Source organism: Caloenas nicobarica, chromosome 1 (genome assembly GCF_036013445.1).
Source record: "Caloenas nicobarica isolate bCalNic1 chromosome 1, bCalNic1.hap1, whole genome shotgun sequence".
In the NCBI taxonomy this organism is placed as follows: domain Eukaryota; kingdom Metazoa; phylum Chordata; class Aves; order Columbiformes; family Columbidae; genus Caloenas; species Caloenas nicobarica.
The window spans coordinates 197182481-197197342 of NC_088245.1; the positions used below are offsets into that span (position 1 = coordinate 197182481).

At 43.8% G+C, this 14862-nt stretch overlaps 1 protein-coding gene across 1 annotated transcript in view; it reads right to left on the minus strand.

Moving 5' to 3' along the window:
• ZC3H12C (zinc finger CCCH-type containing 12C) overlaps positions 1-14862 on the minus strand; it is a 47145-nt gene that overhangs the window by 10502 nt on the left and 21781 nt on the right. The window contains exon 3 of the mRNA XM_065637124.1: positions 2505-2644. Within this exon, the coding sequence (XP_065493196.1) occupies positions 2505-2644 (140 nt within the window). The remainder of the gene's footprint in view (positions 1-2504; positions 2645-14862) is intronic.

Consider the following 14862-nt stretch of genomic DNA (forward strand, 5'->3'; position numbering starts at 1 on the left):
CTCTGGTGAACCTGCTTTAGCAGGTGGGTTGGACTAGATGATCTCCGGAGGTCCCTTCCAACCCAAACCATTCTGTGGTTCTCTGTGTGGGACCTGGAGATCCTGAGCAGCTTTGAAAGATGGCCTAAAGAGCTTGGTCTGAACTAAGGTTATGGACCTAGGTGCAGGTGCAGGGCACCTAGCACTGAAGCACAGACCCCTTGTGTTGATTCTCCTAGCTATCACTCTTCTCAGAGCACACAAGCTATGAAAGAAAAGTAAACACAAAGCTAGGCAACATCTAAAACGGCAGAAGATGCTTATGCAGTGAATATGAGTCACAGGTCATAATAATGGTTTAGATCTTAAATTACTCAACTGTTGCAGTACAAGAAACTTGACAGGGAACGTGTTCCATCTAGGGAAAAAAAAGACTCCAACAGGAAGAAATATATCACTAATGTTACATATAAGCACTATATTTGATACAAGCATTTATCTGCTTAGTAGAAAAAGCACAAGATTTAAAATGAAATCCAAACTTTTTGTATTTACACACCTCCACCCAACCATGTAACGATGAATAAGAGTGTGATGGAAGGTTATGTTTTTCCTCACTACCGAAGAATAAAAAAAATCTGCCATGTGATGACTGGCAGGTAATAATAAGAAAGATGCAGCTGTTGTTTGATTCAAGCAGCTTAGTAAGTTTGTTGATGACAGAGAATTGAGGGGAGCTGTCAACACTCTTGAGGGCAGAGAGTCCCTGCAGAGGGATCTGGACAAATTGGAGAACTGGGCAATCACCAACTGCATGAAGTTCAACAAGAGCAAGTGCTGGATTTTGCACTTGGGACACAGCAACCCTGGCTGTACATACAGACTGGGGGATGAGAGGCTGGAAAGCAGCTCTGCAGAGAAGGATCTAGGGGTTCTGGTCAGTGGCAAGTTGAACATGATCCAACAGTGTCCCTGGCAGCCAAGAGGGCAACCGTGTCCTGGTGCATCCAGCCCAGCACGGCCAGCCGGGCAGGGAGGGGATTGTCCCGCTCTGCTCTGCACTGGTGCGGCCTCACCTGGAGCACTGGGTGCGGTTCTGGGTGACACAGGATAAAAAGCATGTAAAGCTACTGGAGAGTGTCCAGAAGAGGGACAAGAAGTTGGTGAAGGGCTTGATGAGGAAGCCGTATGAGGAGCGGCTAAAGTCACTTGGTTTGTTCAGCCTGGAGAAGAGGAGACTGAGAGACCTCATTGCGGTCTACAGCTCCCTCACAAGGGCAGGAGGAGGGGCAGGCACTGATCTCTTCTCTTTAGTGACCAATGACAGAACCTGAGGGAATGGCAGGAAGATGTGCCAGGGAAGGTTTAGGTTGGACATTAGGAAAAGGTTCTTCCCCCAGAGGGTGGTGGAGCACTGGAACAGGCTCCCCAGGGAGGTGTCACGGCCCCAAGCCTGGCAGTGTTCAAGAAGAGAGTCTTCCTACTTTCTTGTAACTCCTATTGGGGCTTCTGGACCTATCCACAGCTCCAGCAAATGTCACAGTTTATCTCTAAATAGCCAAATCTTTATGACTTAGCCAATGCTCTTCTCATACCTCAAACACTAGTACAGTGAAAAAGAAAGGCTGCACAATGCCTGTGACGAGGGGAGAACAGCAGCTTTCCACACATTTCTTGCATTAACCTGGTATGTTCCAGTAGCAACCAAGCAAATGTGAAGATCTTTCCAAATATTCGAAAATGCATGTGGTAATCAAAACATATTCTTTTAAAATTCCATATTCTTTTAAAAGCCACAGCTACTACTCTCAAAAGCTTCTCTCCCTTTAAAAGTAGCCACGTTTAAAAACAAAACAAAACAAACCCCCTATAAACCCCAATTGTCTCTCCCTCCTTAATTCTAGGGGTGTTTTTTAACCCTGAATTCTCATCTGCTTCACCTTTAGGGCAGAGGAAGGATGACTCTCCAGCCTTCGCACAGAATCAATTGGTTTGTTCAAGAATAAATGCCTTCATCAATTTTTTTTTCCTAGATAAACAGGTTCAAAATTAAGATTTTCAAAAGCTATCTCACTTGTTAATAGTAACGATGAAAAGGGGAACTGTTCCTTTTCTGTCAGAATAATTCCCGTAACCCCAAGCACAGGCAGTGACTCACCGTAGGTGACGGGCACACAGGCCAGCCTGGCAGAATCTGCTCACCACACGCAAGACTACCCAGTGAATCACTAACTTGAAATCTCTTCACTGCTAATGCCACACGGGCGTAACAGATTTTAAAAATGGCAATTACATTCTTCAAGAAATAAGCAGCAACATTAATGGAACATTTATCAGGTGAGCAGAAATGGAAGATTTGGAGAAGGCACTGCTTTCTTTTTCCTTCCTGAAGATTGCAATGAAGTTACTACACCAAATATACTTCCTATTATAGTCTTTCATTTCTAAAGATTTGTTCATGTGAGTAGTAGCACTTATGATGTGCAAAGCATCAAACAAACCAGCAAAGGTGGAACAGAGCTTACCTGTGATAAGAGCATCAGGTCTCGACTGTTCTTTCCTCCATGCTGGCACAAACACTGTAACATCCTTGTGGCCTCTTTCCAAAAACCAGTCTACTGCCAACTTGATCCCCCGACAAGAAAATACTTCTTTGTTCCCATGGCTGAAACACACATTAAAATTCCTTATTATATGACTGTAAACAGAACACAAAGAAACACGTATCTCAAAGCCACACTCTTCACTTGCACCATGCTAAAGGCAGCTGGGAGTCAGTCTGAGCCTTGCCCACATGTTGCCATCACTTGCAAAATGGTGTGGAAGAGGGATGCCACATCTACCGAACATTTTTAGCGTCTGTACACAGAGTCAACAAGTAAGGAAAAATATAAGCAGAGAGTGTTAAAAAACCTCATAACCCAACCAAAAGTACGGGGTTTAACAGGCACCGTGGAGACCTGATGAGGGAAGAGTTCGATGTGTTTAGGAAATGCCACGGATGAGTATGGAGCACTGGTGTGAATGGTGGCAGGGGAAGAGACAGCAGATCCCCACTGCAGGAGCTCCATGATGTCCCATCTGAACAGGGAAAGAGAGAGGAGAAGGACTCTAAGCGCAAGGTGGGGGAACGCACTCTGCAGGACAGATCAGGCAAACTGGAGAGACTGTCCAAAATCAACAGGAATTTGCCTAGTACTGCATTTCAGAAGGAGAAATTAATTGTGTATTCAGCAGAAACCCATCAGACACAAGCAAAACAAAAGATGGGCATCTGTTGAGCAATAACTGTCTGAGGTAAGGCAAGAAACACAATTATGTCATTTTCTAAAGGCAGATGTATCTTCAGCCAGCTTCTACATCCAGTTTCAGGCATGACATATTACAAAAGACACAGAGGAACTGGAAAGAATGCAAAACAAAGTCAAACAAGGCCTACGGGGCAAGGCTGAAGGAAGTGCATTTAGTTTATATGGAAAAAAAAGGCAGCCTGTTCAAGAACAAAACAATCTTCAATATATAGAACACAATTAAAATAGAGGACAGCAATCAACCATAGGGTGTTGATGGAAAAGTTTTGGTAGCAGGGGGCTGCAGGGTCAGGGGCTGCCCCGTGCTGGGCATGCCTGGGTCCAGCTGGCTCCATAACAGAGAAGAAGGGAATGAGGGACCACCAAGGCCAGAGGAGGAGGAGGTGTCCATGGGGAGCAGATAACACCCCAGAGACACCACAGCCTGTGGAGAAAGGGAAGAAAAGCACGAGAGGAAGGAACAGCAGAGAGAAACGGCCATGTCCTAACCAAAGGAAAACTGAAGCAGGAAAAAATGATCCTTCACTAATATTGTTGGCCTTGAGGGAGGAAAAAATAAATAAAATTGCTTTGGGGTTTTGTATGCTGGTGGTCCCGTACTGGTATGTTGGTTCTTAAGGTTTCTGCAGGGCCCATCAGTGGCTCAGCTCATTGCCCAGCTTTGGGCAGCTCAGCCCCCTGCACTGGCCTTGCTGTGTGCCCCTTGGGTAACTTCTGACTCTCATTCCTGTAAAACTGATGGAGCTGTCATTTCTTCACTTCCAGATGCAGCCCCCATAATAAAGCTTGTCTGAAAAAGTTGGAAGTTCTCTTTCTGTGAAGAGACCGGGAGGAAAGAAATACTCCTCCTGTCACAGGGCAGTGTTAGATTAATGGCTGGACTCGATGATCTTGAGTATCTCTTCCAACCAAAGTGATTCTATGACCCCAACACCTGGTGCCATTCACTGCCTCTCTGAAGGGACCACGGCACCTGTGGCCATGATGATGGGGAGGAGAAGTGTCTGGGTGAAGTGAGCCTGGGAAAAGGAAAGGACAGATGTTTTTCCCCTTAAGTGTTTTAATGTTTTTCTTTTTTGTTACCTGTTATCTGAATCAGTAATTAAATATTTATATTAATCTTCCAATAGAAATATTCTATTCTATTCTATTCCATTCCATTCCCCTGAAGTTCAGTCTGTTTGGCAGGCAAGAGTATTGGTGAGTGATTTCTCTGTCATTATTTTGATCCATGAGTTTTCTTGCTCCTGTTCCTCCTATTTTTTCTCCTGTTCTGCTGGCGGGGGGAGCAAGCACCCAACTGGGTGGGTGCCCGGGTACCAGCCACGGCTGATCCACCATAGTCCCACTGGGCAAGGACAGAAAAGTCCTTGACTAGCGTAAGGAACAGTAAAGCAATATGTTAGAAAAAGCATTCTAACTGATCAATGGGACAGTCTGCCCATGGATTTGGGAATCTGCTCACTGTACACTTTGCAGAAGAAGTCAGATGGCTCCTCTGGGGCCAGTCTGGGTACTCCATGCCCAGGAGAAGAGCAACTTCTCTGGGGTCTCTCCCAAGCCTGCCACTCTATGCAGCAGAAGAAACGCAGGGGCATGGCAGCAAGCCGGTACCTTTTGCCAGGCTGACTTGTCCTGGGTAGCACGTATGCCACAATCTGCTCTCCACAAAGGTAAAAGACAATTCTTTCACCATGGAGTGATTTGTATAGGGGACAATATGACGACAGACAGACACAGGGATCCTGAAAGTTTCTCCTACTTGCATGTTTTGAGGTAAATAGAAACACCAGGAAGTTATTTAAAAACTCTTTTTTTTTTCCTTAGCAGTACCTACTATTTCCAGCTTTCTAAAACACAGCACTGCCGTACGTTCCTTGGTACTTTGAGGGAGCCTGAGTAATTATGCCATGAAAGAAGTGACACAGTAAAAGTGAGAAAAATTTTGAAACAGTGTTCAGGTTCCAGAAGCCTGTGAGGGAGGTGGTGTACACGTTCACCTGTATCTAGGTGTTGAGAGAGTCATGGCCAACACCTCTCACAAAGCATCATCCTCAGCAGAGGCTGTGTTGAAGCTCACAGGCCCCCCAAAAAAGGAAAAAAAAAGAAAAGAAAAAGGGGACAAAAAAGAGCCCACTACCACTATCTGCATTTAAGTGAGGAACTGTCCTACCTCCTAATGATGCTGAGAGATGGGACCCAGAAACATAATTGTATACCAAGATCATGCAATTGTTGCCAGCTATAATAATCAAAGTTTGTAGATTTTAGCTGGCACAGGGTTTTAAGTCCATCTTTGTTGCCTACGGGGCTATACTAGAAACACTGGCAGAAGCAAGACATTGATGTATCTTAATATTCTGTTTAGCTATGGGAATAGCCCTCTGCAATAATACATTCCCTGTTGTGTACAGCAACATCATGTAATACACTATTACAATTACATTGTAATAACACTATAATAAAGTACATAGCAATATTTTTTCTAGGCATGTTTTGTATTATACAATTATTCTTGTGCTTGTTTGGCTGAAAGAGTAGCATCTTTGCATATTTCATTACTTCCCAGGAACGGGAAACCAAACCACACACTTGTATGCCACATTTAAAATGCACATGCACACATGCGTAGAAAAAATGGCCAACGGTATTTCCAGCCATGGCAAGTCTAATTACATTTCCCCTCGACAACAAAAAATCAGGACACGTGGGTTTATTCAGCATCCAGTGGGCAGCCCTAAGGCCTCCTTTGCAAAGCCTGAGATACAAGAAGTTACTGTTCCTGCTATCGGCAGGTCACAGGCACCATAAACATATTGCGATCCCTTTTAAACAGTCAGGAAGAGCTTGTTCCAGATACTAAATTCCAATGAAATCACTGTACTGTTATTACTCTAAACAATCTCCATGGTTTCAAATGGATAAAACCACTTTTCACTCCTGACAGCGAACAAGTGTTTTGTTAAGACTGAAGTTTAGTTACAGTATGTTTCTTCCCATAAGTCTCAGAAATTATTTCTGGAATGAACTCCTGGCCTCTCTGAAATAAATTGATGTTCTTGCCTATTGGTTTCCACCAGGTTGGAATTCAAGCCACACTTCTAAAGGCAGAGGACCAGGCAGTTCATCCTGAACGTAAATTTTAAATATACTTAAACTCTAAGAAACAGAAGTGGGAAACGCATTACAATACATACTAGCTTTTCTGCATTGCTGAGCAACTGGATTTATAGCTTGTATAAATCCTCACATTTTTTCCACTCCTTTTCATATACATGCCTAAGCTGGTATCTGAGTGGATACAAATTCCAAGAATTTTAAATGATTTGTGAGAAAGTCTGACGAAGATGTGCAATTAAAATCTGTTCTTTTCTTCTGTTTTGTTGTCATGCAGATTTGATGCTCTCCTTTTTGTGATCTTCGTGCTTCATCAGCTTGATGATACATCAGATAGTGAAAAGACTGAAATCATGCTTCTTCCTCTAACTTTTTCCCTTCTGATTAGTTGTAAAGAAGAGGAGAAATGTTTGTAATTCTTTGTCAAGAAACTTTCCTTTAAAAATCTCTTCCCAATTGTTACAAGTATGTGAAAGCTCAGAGCAGTCAGGATGACAGCTGTAGCCCTGGGTGAGATACTGGTGTATTCTGCTTCAGTTCTGCTTACTGACTATATTTAATCTACCACTGAGTTGATGGAAGATAAAGTATATTCCTTAAGAAGTATCCATTTCATATCGTGCACAAACAATTCTTTTTATCACCACTTTTATATATTTGGTCTGTTGATAGCTGCGGTTTTAGTTTTAAAAGAAAAAAAAAGGGCAACATTTCCTGAGCAAAAATCAATCAATCAATCATTTTCTAGGCCATCAGAGTTAGAAGAAAGTGATAAGATACAATGAGAACATTTTCGTTTTCTCCACCACCTTCCTAGTCCCCAGATGCGATTTTCAAGTTACTAACTCTCCCTCCCTCTACTCTGCCCTGGTGAGGCTGTATCTGGAGTGTTGTGTCCAGTCCTGGGCTCCCCAGTTTAAGAAGGACAAGGAACTACTGAAGGGAGTCCAGTGGAGGGCTACGAAGATCATTAGGGGCCTAGAGCACCTTTCTTACGAGAAGAGACTGAGAGAGCTGGGTCCGTTCAGCCTGGAGAAGAGAAGGCTGAGAGGGGATCTCAACAATGCTTATAAATATCTCAAGGGTGGGTGTCAAGAGGATGGGACCAGACTCTTTTCAACGGTGCCCAACAATAGGATGAGGGGCAATGGGCACAGACTGAAGCACAGGAGGTTCCATCTGAATATGACGAAAAACTTCTCTACTTGGAGGGTGCCAGAGCCCTGGAACAGGCTGCACAGAGAGGTTGTGGAGTCTCCTTCTCTGGAGACATTCAGAACCCGCCTGGACACATTCCTGTGTGATCTGCTCTGGTGAACCTGGTTTAGCAGGTGGGTTGGACTAGATGATCTCCAGAGGTCCCTTCCAACCTCAACCGTTCTGTGATTCTGTGAAAAGTGTTGTGGTATTAATATACTCCTAAAACACCGACTGCTTATAATAATTGCAAGACTTCTGGCATGCTCTAACCCAATACTCAAACCAACAGGGAGCTCTCAGACTTTGAAAGCTACAAAAAACATACACACTGATGACATGAGACATTAGAGCTGAGGTCTACAGTAAAGTCTGTTGTAATATGCATACAGGTTTTGATACAACCAAAATCTCAACACATCAAGATACTTCCCACGTAAAAGCATAATGACTAAAAGCAGGAACAAAAAAAATAAAACACAGATCAGCCCAGTAAATTTAGAGAGTTACTGAACTATTTTATTTCATTGTGTTAGAGCAGGAAAACAGTGTTCAGTCCATAGCATAGAGAGATAAGGATTTCCACTCGTTATCAGATTACTGACTCGTCAGCCTGGTGGCTGGCTAGTCTTTTTTATTTTTTTATAAAAGCTCCACTAATTTCCTAATCACAGTAATAATTCGTCCCAAAGCATTTCTCAGTAACCTGGCCCCTCTATCAGCTCTGCATTTGTCCCTTAAATATACATTTTGGTGCTGACACAAAACAAATGAAACAGTTCCCAAATTTGTGGTTGTTTGGGATTTTTTTGTTATTATTGTTGTTGTTTTTTCGTCTTCCCATTGGCCCATGAGAAATTACTCCAGTGCTTTGAGGTCTTTGAAGGAAAAAAGCCTTGGAAGCTGTAACACCTTTCAAAATGTCTTTTGTCCGTAGGGCTTCCAACACCAGGGCACTGTACAGAGAGTGGCAAGTGTGGTCACCAGCCAGACACGTACCTGGGCATCTGACTGAGCGCAAGTCACGCACTAGGCAGTCAGAGGGCAGAAAAGGTAAAGAGAAGTTATATTCAAATCTGCCAGTGACAAGCTCCTATCCACGTGATTGTGGCTTGTTGGAAAAATATTTTTATCTATTCCTTAAAGTGACTTCTCAAAATAACCTAAGAATCAAGTCAGGCTGTGAGGAAAATGCTGCGTTAGACTGCCGGTGCCACTGAAAGATGAACATCTGAATCAAGACACCAAGGTACCATCACATCTACCCAGCTCAGCAACCCACTCACTGAGAAGAGGCTAATGCAGCTTAATTGTTAATTAGATTGTTACACAGGCGATTAAATTGCCAGATGAAAACTATGTCTGGCATAGATGAGACAAATCAAATCATCCTCTGGTTGATCCTGCAGGGAGTGATTTGCAGTTGTGGAAAAACTTCTGTGTAGACAGGGTATCAGCAAACCTTATCACCATGTTCCAGTCCAAAGAAGAGTGAGAGTCCCTTTTTACAAGGAGTCATATGGAAAAGACAAGGGGTAATGGGTGCAAGATCCTCCTGGGGAGATTCCAATTAGACTCAAGAGGAAGATTTTTTTACAATGAGAACAATCAGCCATTGGAATAATCTCCCCAGGGAAGTGGTGGGTTCCCCAACATCGGACACTTGTAAGATCTGGCTGAACAGGGTGCTGGGCCATCTTGTCTAGACTGTGTTGGACCAGGTGATCCTTGAGGTCCCTTCCAACCTGGTATTCTAAGATTCTATCATTATGATTCTTTCACTATGGCCACATGACCTACTTCATGGTTAACACAGCAGTACAAGACTCAGTTGCCTAAGCAGAGGTGTCTAATGCTGTTTTAGGCCCCTTAGGGTATCTCACGCTTCCTCCAGCTGAATGCCGTTCCTGAACAGCACTGGGGTTTCTGTTGTGTCTGTCAGGCCTGGATATATGTTTCTGATGCCACCAAGCACCTAGAATATTCACAGATGGCTGGATAGCTGGGCACAAAAGCTGTAAGAAAACTGTAAAATACCTGTTTTAAATGGGAGTGCATTTAACTAAAAAACAGAACTCCCAAATCAGCATTGTCCTCTGACAAATAAGTATGCAATGGTTATCTCACAGTGTGTTTTCCGTTGCACAATGAAGTACCATCAAGCGCTATTTAAACATACAGGCCAAGGTTTTCCAAAGGGGGAAACTGAAGTGCATCACCTCCATGGACTGGGAATCCTCAGGGTAAAGTTTTCAGAAGAATGTAATTGCTCAAAACAAGATTCATTTATTTCAGCCTGCAAACCCAGAAGGCACATGATCAAAATGCTTCAGTTCTTTTGCCTATATCATCTAAAAGTGGTTGTCTAAAAATTATAATACAGCAAATAAAATATCCTATTATTTGCTTATCAGTGTTGTCTTCATGTTGCTCTCTCCGTAAGCACAGCAGACTGTTGCCTGTATGTCTTCAACAGAGTTTTACGTACATTTTCGTAAAATTTGAAATTCATTCTTTTCGCTGTTAGCAAAGAAAGTCTGAAGGCACCCAGGTTCAGCCAGAGAAAACTAACAAAAATTTTCCCACTGTCTTTGTAACCAACAACTCTGTTCCTTATTCCTTACTTCTTGGTTGTAAAAGCCTGTCTTTGATTACAGTAAAGGGAAGAATCACAGCAATAACCAATTTTAGGCAATTTTCAGCATCCCAACCTTACCCTTTTTAAGGCCAAGCAAAGGAAAAGGACTGTGCAAATATCCTGCAGTATATTTCTCTCTTCAGAAGGAACTCCCTCTCTTTCAACTTCAGCAGTAAAGGGAAGTATTAAAATGAAAGGGCAAAATAGAACATCAAAAGTTTGCCTCTGCTGCCTCATAAAAAACAGGACCTTGTCTCCCTCATTCCAGACTGTGGAGGCTCAGCTGAGGAGGCCGAGGATGCATGAAGAGCAGGTTCAAGAACACGCTGGAGAACAGACAGATGTAGGGGTGAAGAGCTGATAATCAGCTGTTGCTAGATGCACACAAATCACTTTCTTTCGCCTACCTCAGTTATGTAAAGGGAAAATTTACAGTAGCTTAAATCTCATCACACAGAACACAGAACTACTATTGACTGAAATGTGCTACCTGTCTAGTATCTATGCTGTGCAGTTTACACTAGAGTGCATTGTTGTAGCAGTGGAAAAATGCCTTTCCTACTCCTGTGGACTAGGGTTCTAAATGAAGATTTTGCATCACAGTATTATGATCTACATGCAAAAAAACCCCACCTTATGAAGCAGGGTTAGAGCTACACAGTTCTCTGGAAAGCCAACAGAGGTCACTGCTCAGGTATGGCCTGATGGAATCCTGCGTCCTCTCCCTCAGTCCAGCCCCACTCTTGGCTGTGGGAAATGTCTATCAAGAGCTCCACCGCTGCTCTGGGGCATTCTCTAATTTGCTGTTCAGCTCTGATTTCCAGTTTACACCCACACACAGAAAAATTAGTCTCATCTGTAAGAGCACTCTAACAGAAGACTTCAGGTGTGTTAGGCTTAAATGCATAGTCATCTTTCCTCTTCTGGAAAAGGAATAAGTCGATACCATGAAAACTAGAATAATGAAAGAACAAGACCAGATTTGAAGCATCCCATAGAAACTAAATGGTGATTCTTCAAGTCATAGCCTGTAAAAGCCACCTATTTGCTATTCAGTTGAAAGAGTGGGTTTGCTTTGTTTTTAAAACTTTAACCAATTTGTACTCTTTAGTCAATATTGGATCTTTAAACTTGAAATACATGAGATGCATCTGATCAACTGTTTTCAGTTTAAGGCAAAAATGACAAGCAATGCCATCTCAAAGTATAAGAAAAGCTTTCCAAGCATTAGCAAAAGGCAGAGGTTTTTTTTTTTTTTAACTACAGTTTGCTGAAGCAGCTTGTCTGGAGCAGGAGTAGTCACCAGCCTAGACCACCATACTCTGGCTCTGGCTGGCCAGAGTAAGTTATTCCGGCCAAAGTCTTGTTCTGTGTTGCCCTCAAGGAACTCACAAATCCACCCATAATCAGTTATGTACATGCAACCAGTTACACAAATACGAACATCCAGTCACCTAATCAGACATACCCTTCCTCCTTTGTGTCAGACGCAGCTGCTCTCCCAACCACAACAACACTGGGTTTCATTTACAGGTCTAGTGGAAAAATAAACCTTTCTGATTTTTTTTTCTCTGAATTAGGAAGCTGCGTCAACTCATTACGCAGCTGTGCAGCCACTAGATGAGATGCAAGTAGGAAAGCATCCCTGGCAGTGAGATAGAGGCGAGGCTGACAGTAGGTCACTCTCTATGTCACTCCTTAGGTATTTTATGAAACTGCATCCTTAGTCATGCAATGGAGAGACAGAGCAGCATACTGTGTTTGATCCTTCCAGAAGAGGACAGCTCTCTCATCCTCCTTGTATTATTGGACATCACTCACTCCAACCTTCTCCACAAAACTTCCTCCCCCTCCCGCTTCAAATACATCCTTTAAAGCAAAATTAGCAGTTCTTATCTAGAATAATTCTAATAGTATATGATATCATCAAGTATGTGTATTACAACAACACGGGAGTAAGAATATAGATCACAGTCTACCCATTTCTGTGAGAATGAATGAGAGAGCTCCCAAGGATCTCTCTCAAAAGATTATCTACAGTTTTGCTTAGGGCACATGCCCGTTTCTCTTTAGCAACTCTGAAGTGAACTCATTTCCCATAGCTTTGGAAAGCAAAGAGGAAAGAACAGACTGTGACAATTTATAGTTTAGTTACTCATAACAAGACCCTGGACATTTAGATACAGAAATTTCAACAAGATTGTCTGAACTGCAGGTGAATTTCTATCTCTCTCCCACTTCTTTCATGTGTAAAAGCTGAAATCTTTAAGTATTTAAAGTGCTTATTTACTATTACTTATTTTCTTGAAGGGGAAAGGACAGATCCTGCTGGTAAACAACTGGTTTGCACAGCTGGTGTCAGCAACAGGGAGTCAGTCATCTTTTACAAACATGGGACCAACTTTCATAATCAAGGATTGATTTCTAGGTAAAGGTGGGATCCACTTGACCAAGCAGAACAAAAGCACCTTTACCAACTGGCTGACCAAAAGCAGGGCAAAAGCGTCTTTGCCAACACTCTGGCCAACACAGCAAGGCATGAGCAATCCACGAAGTTTCTGGAGTGCATTGATGATAACTTCTTTACATGGGTGACTGAGGACCCAATGAGGGAATGAGGTCCCAGTGTTGGACCTCATACTTACAAACAAAGAACAACTGGTCAGAGATGTGAAGGTCAGGGGCAGCCTTGGCTGCAGTGACCATGAGTGGTGGAATTCAGGATCCTGTGAAGAAGAACCAAGGCAAAAAGCAGAATCACAATCTCAGACTTCAGGAGAGCAGACTTTGGCCTGTTCAGGAGAATCCCAATATGATATGACCCAGGAGAGAAGAGAGGCACAGGAGGGCTGGTTCATTTTCAAGGATCACCTCCACCAAGATCAAGATTGGTCCACTCCGATGTGCAGGAAGTTGGGCAAAGGTGACAGAGCAAGGCCTTCCCTCAGCAGAAGTTAGGGAACATGAAACTGGGACATTCCCAAACTGCTGGGCCCTGATGGGATGCCCACAAGCATGCTGAGGGAGTTGGTTTATGACACTGCAAGGTCACTCTTGGTAATCTCTGAAAGGCTACAGTAACTGGGGACCAGAAGAGAGAAAATATTCTGTATGTCTTCAGGGCAGGCAAGAAAGATAATTCGGAGAACTACAGGCTGGTCAGCCTCACCTTGATCCCTGTAAAGGTGACAGAAGCCCTGAGGAGAAGGACTGGGGGATGCTGGTTGATGAGAAGCTCAATATGTCAGCAACATGAGCCTGCAGCCCAGAAAGCCAACCATATCCTGGGCTGCAGCGAAGGAAGCGTGACCAGAAGGTCAAGGGTGGTGATTCTGCCTCTATACTCCACTCTCATGAGAATCCACCTGCAGTACTTGCGTTCAGCTCTGGGGTCTCCAACAGGAGAAGGACATGGACCTGCTGGAGAGGGTCCAGAGGAGGGCCACAATGATAATCAGAGGGCTGGAGCACCTCTCCTATGAAGACAAGCTGAGACAGTTGGGCTTGTTCAGCCTGGAGAAGAGAAGGCTCCAGGAAGACCTTATAGCAGCCTTCCAGTACCTAAAGGGAGCCTACAAGAAAGCCGGAGAGGGATTTCTTACAAGGGCATGTAGTGATAAGACGAGGGGTAATGGCTTTAAATTGAAAAGACAGGAGATTTAGATTAGATATAAGGAAGAAATTATTTACCATGAAGGTGGTGAGGCACTGGAACGGGCTGCCCAGAGAAGCTGTGGACGCCCCATCCCTGGAAGTGTTCAAGGCCAGGTTGGATGGGGCTTTGAGCAACCTGGTCCAGTGGAAGGTGTCCCTGCCCATGGCAGGGGGGTTGGAACTAGATGATCTTTAAAGTCCCTTCCAACTCAAAACCATTCGATGATGCTATGAGCCCTTTCCTTACAAATTATGTAGATTGGGTGAAGACAATTTGGAACAGTCAGCATGGATTTATGAAGGGGAAATACAGTTGACCAACCCCACAGCCTTCTATGGTGAGATGACTGGCTCAGTGGATTAGGAGAGCAGTGGATGCTGCTTATGGTGGCTTTAACATAGTTTTTGACACTGTCTCTTATAACATCCTCACTGACAAACTAATGAAGTATGGGCATGGTAAGAGGACAGAGAGGTGGACTGAAATCTGGCTGAACTGCTGCCCTCTAAGGATTATGATTAAGTGGCATAAAGTCCAGCTGGAGGCCAATCAGTACTGGTGTACCCCAGGGACTGATACTGGGGAAAGCATCGCTTAACATCTTCATCAATGATAATGGGACAGAGCACACCCGTGGCAAGTTTGCAGAGGATGCATGACTGGGAGGAACACAGCAGGTGGGTGTACTGCCATTCAGAGGCAACCTGGCAGGGCAGAGACATGGGCCAGCAGGTACCTAACAAGTTCAACAGAGGGAAATGCCAATCCTGCACCTGGAGAGGACTCGCATCAGGCATCAGTACAGGCTGGGGCCAAACACCTGGAGAGTGACTCTGAAAATAAGGACCTTGGGGTTCTGCTGAACAACGAGGTGACCATGAGCCAGCAATGTGCATTTGCAGCACAGGAGGCCAACAGCCTCCCAGGCTGCATTAGGAAAAGTGTTGCTAGGAGGTCGAGGGAGG